This window comes from Cariama cristata, unplaced genomic scaffold (genome assembly GCF_000690535.1).
Source record: "Cariama cristata isolate BGI_N322 unplaced genomic scaffold, ASM69053v1 scaffold25955, whole genome shotgun sequence".
In the NCBI taxonomy this organism is placed as follows: domain Eukaryota; kingdom Metazoa; phylum Chordata; class Aves; order Cariamiformes; family Cariamidae; genus Cariama; species Cariama cristata.
In genome coordinates, this window is record NW_009617302.1 from 7,728 (window position 1) to 14,113 (window position 6,386).

General features: G+C 56.5%; 1 protein-coding gene across 1 annotated transcript in view; it reads right to left on the bottom strand.

Moving 5' to 3' along the window:
* Positions 1 to 6,386, bottom strand: part of GRID2IP (glutamate receptor, ionotropic, delta 2 (Grid2) interacting protein) — a gene marked incomplete at both ends in the record, with an annotated part of 14,281 nt that overhangs the window by 7,722 nt on the left and 173 nt on the right. The window contains 5 exons of the mRNA XM_009700489.1: positions 822 to 1,005; positions 2,803 to 2,897; positions 4,184 to 4,253; positions 4,684 to 4,769; positions 6,278 to 6,386. The exon at positions 6,278 to 6,386 is cut by the window's right edge and continues 173 nt beyond it. Of these exons, the coding sequence (XP_009698791.1) occupies positions 822 to 1,005; positions 2,803 to 2,897; positions 4,184 to 4,253; positions 4,684 to 4,769; positions 6,278 to 6,386 (544 nt within the window). The remainder of the gene's footprint in view (positions 1 to 821; positions 1,006 to 2,802; positions 2,898 to 4,183; positions 4,254 to 4,683; positions 4,770 to 6,277) is intronic.

The following is a 6,386-nucleotide window of genomic DNA, read 5'->3' on the forward strand; positions in this document are numbered from 1 at the left end:
AGGGGCAATGCCAGTGCTTTGTACTGGGTAGTTCTGCTCTCTCTTACCATCAGTAACCTAAATACTAAGGGCTTTACTGCATTTCATTGTTGAACTGAGGCTGCTGCACCATTGCAGCAGGACCCTGCCTGGCCCTGGCCAGTGCATCCGCAGCCCGTGTGGGACCCGACTCCCAAGGAGCAGCCGGGCAGCCCGGCTCGGTCGGCTCAGCAGCCGCGGGAAGAGGCAGCAAGCATCGCCCAGCACCCAGAGGGATGGCCTATCCACCTGGTGTGGAAAGGTTAAAGATCAAGGGCAGAAAACAAGGTCGCTATTGAAGGTGTCGAGTCTGCCAGGGGATCAGTTTTGACCCTTGCTGCAGGGCAGGGAGGATGTGCTCCGTGGCAGGATGAGGGCTCTGCCAGCCACAGCCATTCCTGGGCTGCAGCCAAGATGCTGAGAAGAGTGAAAAGACAAGGATGAAATGTGGTGAGATTTACTGAAAGAGGTGGAACAGGATCTGTGGCTATCGGAGACAGCCAGACAGCAAGAGAGCCCGCACTGTGGGGGACCAAGGTCACTTTATGAGGGATTAAGTCGTGACCAAATTAACCTCAAAAGCTAAAGAGTCTGGCCTGTCCTCAGGCACGACACCTGGTGAGAGATGGGCTTGTGCCCTGCGGACACGCACGGGGAAAAATGGGAGCACACGCTCACAGCCGAGCTCAGTGCTGACAGCCCCACAGCCGAGCTCTGCCTTCTGCTTGGAGACCGCCTCTGACATGGGCATCGCTACCAGGCCGGGTACCGGCGTTAGAGGAATGGAGCTGCTAACAAGTTACCGATGTTGGAAGAAGCCTTCCAGTGCTTTGCAGATGGTGTAACGCTCAGGTGGAGTCAGCAGGTGCTCCAGCTGCTGGGTGAAAGTCCTTCCTTGAATCTTGATGCTAGAAGGGAGAATCTCTGCAACCCACTGCAGGGAGGTGAGGGCGGAGGAGGTGCTCGGGGAGTCAGCAGAGTCAGAGTCTGCAAGGCGCAGGTAGAAAGAAAAAAGAAAATTCAACAGACAAAGGGTCTTAACCATGAGTTAAAAGGCTTGTCCCGAAACCAGGGGTCAGTCCTGGGGACAGCCGGGGCTGCTGGAGCCGAACACCACAGGGGCTTGTTCAGTGGGCTGGGGACGGTCCAACCTCCTGGGCAGGAGCGAGAGGAGACGCAGGACGAGGACGTGGCCGTGCGGCCCCGCGGGGTAGCGTGAGCCCAACCAGGGGCAGAGCTGGGCTGCTGGGAAGCTGCATCTGCCAGTCCTCCGCCTCCTGCCTCGGCTTCCCCTCCGACCGCAGCGGGCAGAGCCCGCAGGGCTCCCCTCACCCTCCCTGGGGTCTTCCTGAGCAGTGGCTTTGGGCTGATACAGGTCCCCCAGTCCCTGTCTGCAGCCCAAACCACTTACACACCCCTGGGCTCTACCCCCTGGTCTTCCAGCTTAAAGGTCTCGGATAAGGGAGACCTCAGAGCGTGGGAGTCTCAGCCCCATAGAAATACGAATCCTGATGTGCTAATACAGACATTGTTGCTGCAGGAAGGAAAAACCAAACACAAAACAGATTGACAAGGTGAAATGGCTCATCTGGAGCTGTGACTGCCCTGCCTTCCTCCCACCCTCTGGAGCTCATGGCTGCTCCAGTGGGTCCGGGGACCTGCTGGATCTGAGCAGGGGGGTTTTGACTGGGATGCTCGCTGGGATCTAGCTCTTCAACCACGCTGCCTCCACGCTTTCTGTGAACGCATGCAGCCGGTATTCCTTCTCTGGCTTTCTAAAGCCTCAGCTTGAGTTTCAAAGCACTTCATGATAATCATTGCCTTCAAAAGCAGCATCAGCCAAGGGTTGCCTGTGAGTGAACTGAGGGAGGTCATTTGCTTTGACACGCTCATCTGTGCTGGTCCCTGTGCCGCCTCTGCAGTGAGCGCAGGGCAACGCACACAGCTGGGAGAAGGGACCTGACCAAGACTGCGTGATGCACTTATCCACATAAGAACATGGCCAAGACAGTGGGAGCAAAAATTTCCATCTTTTTTTTTGGTTTCTTTTGGGGGCGGGTGGAGCAGTTTGAGTGCCGCTGGCTCTGTCCTGTGAAGTAGCGAGGTGCTCAGTTTTGTTTCTAGCGCACGTGCAAATGAGTTGGTATCACAGAGCTCCTAATGCGAAGCTCAGGACTGCCCACTGCCGCTCTAGAGGGAAGAACCAGTCCCTAATTTCTGGGCCTCTGCATTGCAGAGCAGCACCCCAATAACACACTGACCCTCCTGCCTTCGACCAGCTTTGGAAACGCAGCGGTGACCGTGCTCTGCCCTGGGCTGTGGTCCTGCCCCTCCGCTGAAATCCTGCTGACAGCCACCCGCATCGCCCCAGACACCTTCATCTCCCACTGACTCGCTCACCAGCAGCAAACTAAATTATTCATAACAGCAGCAGTTACTCTGAACAGCACGCTCCGTACACAACTGTGGGATTTGCACAGCGACCATGGATGCGCAGGGTTGGATTACTTCGGTCAAGTACATGGCACAGACTCCACGTAAAGGACATTGGCAAGGACAATCATACAGTAGGATGAACCCTCTGGAGAGCAGCCAAGCCTGAGATTAAGCCTGAGCCCAGAAAGCGGGCAGCCGTGTGCCCCGGCGGGAGGAGCAGCCCTCCGGACAGCGCGTTAAACCTGCTGAGCCTATGGAAGGTATTTGGCAGTTCCCTCCTGCCCGGGGAATTTGGGAACCGGCACGGAGTTTCTGCCGCTCCAGACCCTCTCCTCCCCACGCTCTTACCATTGGAGAAGTTGACGATCCCCTCTTCCACCACCAAGGTGGGCATCGCCCCGCTGCCCTGCAGCATCGACACCACCTTGTCGTGGGAGCAGTTCCTGCGGGGCGGAGGAGAGCCCGGGTCAGAGGTGCTGCCTGCGGGCAGCACTGCGGGAGAGCAGCCCTGGAATGGAGTTTGCAGCTGCCTCCGTTTATCTTGCAAAAAGCCTCATCTTGCTGCTCGGAGCCAGGCGGTGTTGGGCCCCGCTGCGATTCCCCTGCGCTCTCAAGCTTTGCTTGGTTTTATCTGTGCTGCACCGAAAAGAGCATCCCCGAGGGAGAGCCTGAATCGCACCCTGCAGCTGGGCTCTCCGCTGTACCCGCAGCGAGGAATAACCGCAGGGCATGCCTGCGAGCGCCCGGCAGAGCTCCTGCGGCAAACGAAGCCAGCGTTGCTTTAAGCTATGCTCAGACCCAGATGAAATTTTCATTTAAACGATAAAGTGCTGCGGGTCTCTCCTTGCCTGTCCTAATTCTGCATGAAAAGAAAACGCAAGGTGGATGTAAAATGCATTTTTGTAGGCAAAAAAAATCTTGGTGTGCCCTTGGAGAAGGGTACAGGCCGGCCTGGGAGAGCACCTGCCAAAACGCGGGCTCCAAGGACAATCTTCAACTTGGTCTCCTCTATTTTCTGGCAATGCTGCATCAGCCAACAGTTTGCTGGATCAGCTGAAACGTAAGAACCTGGGCACTGACAGAGGCAGCATCAGATGTTTAACCTTTAAATATTCATCACTCGCTCTTATCGTGTAGCCTCTTCTAACCCTTTGCTCTTCCTTTTTGTCCAGAAAGACCAACCCGAGGAAATAGGGGCTGCTGCCGCTGCGCTGGCGAGGTGCACGCTCAGCTCTGCTTTGATTGCTTTTCTTGTATGCAACTAAGATATAGAAGAATTAACTTCTGGGTGGAAATGCAATTGCCCATTGCTTATGATCCCATTCTGGGAGTGATTTGTGGGCTGGCTGGTGCTCTGCTCCTTCCCAAAGCAGAGCCCCAGGTGTTGAACACGTACAACTTAACTCTTGGTGGCTCACGTCAGGGTCTGCGGGTGGGCTGCGGTCAGGACATCAGTTCTACACAGTGTGTGCCGTCCATGGGATGTGGTTGTTTGCCCAGAGAAGTCAGAGGAGGAGCAGGGATGGAGCTGAAATACTACTCTTGGGGCCAGTTTTTGTAAAAGAATATTAAAGGGATGTCTATATGGGGCAAACCCCCTCGTGCACCTCACAGACAGCTCTCGAGGATGACCCGCTCTCCTTTCTGTTGCACAAGGCAACACGCGTGTGCTTGGCCACCCACCACCCCCAAGGCCCCCTTGGCCCAGGTCTTCTGAAGAGCCTCTTACCTCATGTCCAGGCCGTTGAGGAACAGGATCCGGTCCCCAGCTTTGAGAGCAGCCTTCTCAGCAGGGCTCCCTGAAGGCACAGCGAAGGAGAGGGGCTTTAGCTGGCAAAACCGTGCTTACAGGGATGGGGTCCCAGCTCTCCGGCTGCGCTGTGCCCAGCTGTGCCCCCCCAGGGCAGGGTACCCGCTGCAGCTGGATGATCTGGGTGGGCTGGGGCCATTCACCGGGCACAGTGATGCCAGCGCCCAGCTTGTGCTGGGAACGCAGGTGTGATTTCAGGCTGTTCACTGAACACAGGCATCTTCCTCCTTTGAAAACGCGGAGTGCGCAAAGCCAAACTAAATACTGCCAAAGACGTTAGTTATTCAACTCGGGAAACTCCATCACTGAGCCTTGTGGAAGTCCCTTTTGCTATTTTCTAGCAAACAGCAGGCACTTAAAATTTTGAGTTCAGCCCATTGATAAATAAGTGATTTTGTTGTGGCTGGAGGTTTTCTTACCTGGCAGAACAGACTCGATCCACACTGGGGCATGGCCTCGTAGCGTGAAGCCGAAGCTTCTGTTGCCTTTATAAACTCGCACAGTTCTGCACGTGAAAAAAAACCAAAGGTGAAATTGGAGCCCAATATTTGGTTCTTGTTTCCTTTCCCAGCCCCTCCAAAGCCCCAACAGCCCGGGTGTCTCCTGAGTGCCCAAGCCCTTGATGCTCCCCACAAGGTTCCCTTTGATACCAAAGTGTCTTTCAAACGGGAGCCCCCAAAACGTGCCCTGCCCACAGGCAGAGGTGATGGAGGGAAGGTGAGTGCCGGTTTGGTGTCCCGGAATGGCCCTGCCGGCACCGCCAGCATCTCCTGCCTGCAGCCTGCCCGTGCGAGCCCGGGGTGCTGGGGTGGGGAGTGATCCGGGGGGGCTAGAAATGGTCCAGAGAAAACCTTGGGGAGGGCTGGGGGGATCCGGATGCTCTGGAGGCAGGAGGAGATGCCGCTCTGCCCCTAAGCATGGCCTCTGGCTCTGCATTAATTCCTGAATTCATAAACCCACCATCCAGTCCTTCAAATCTGTGTTTTTAAAGTGGAATATGGGATATAGCTTATATATTACATAGAACAAGAGAGACCATGTGTTTTAGGGGGCAAAGATCTCGTAGGCTAATGAGAGAGAAATTAAATTCAGTTGGGAAAGTTTGGAAGGAGCAGTAGGAAATCTCCCTGCTGGGAGGCTGATTGGAGCTGGGAGTTGTTCCCCGCAGGGAGCTGGGGGAAGGCAACATCACCGACTTAATTTACAACAAGAAAGCCTGTTGTAGGGACTGACCCTGTGCTGGAAAAACTGCTGGAACTGGATTTTGGACATGTCACAGCAAAAATAATCCTGGCAGGAAGGTGGGCTGCAGCCTGGTACCCTGGAGATACCAGCTGGAAGCAGGGGCATAGCTCGGGGCATGCCTGTGACAGCGCGGTCCCTCCCGGGAGGATTCCCCAGCTGTGCTGGCAGACCAAATCCTGCTCTCCCGGTTGTGAGACGGGGCCGGGAGTAGAGCAGGAGCCATTGCCAGCGCAGCAGGGCTCTTCGGCCCTCCGGGGCTGCTGAGGCCTGGCCATATGGGCAGTGGGAAATGGGTTAATCCCCTCTGCACCAGGGATTGTCCACCCTTCCTTCCTCCCACCGCCTCGCACCCAGACACCCGCCGGGGCAGGGCAGGACGATGCAGCCTGCTCTGAGCCCAGATGCCCTGCATCCCGCTGGCACAGCTGGGTACCCTGCAGCCCACCCAGTACAGGAGCCAACATCCCCTTGCATCCTGCAAATGCCATCTCAGCTCCTCACGTGGCTCATCCCAGCCAGCCCTGCAACAGCGAGGGGGCAGAAAGGGTGGCCCAGAGCTGAGACGAGGGGCACAAAACATGCCCAGCATTTGAGAGGGGAGGTCTTTGTTCATCGTCACCCCAGGAGGATTTCACCCACTCTACACACCAAGGACACCCCCTTTCCTAGCGCCTCTCCCCTTTCCCTGGCATCCCACCCCCACGCTGCCATCCACACCACATCAGACGCCACTGCCGTGAACACGAGGGCGTTCAGGAGAGGTGTTACCTGCGGGCAGCCCCTGAGGCCACATTGCTGGTGATGAGCGAAGTGGTTTTCCGCAGGCTCTTGCTGGCCTCCTCATGGCTGCGGGGCACGGAGCTGGCACGGGTGGAGA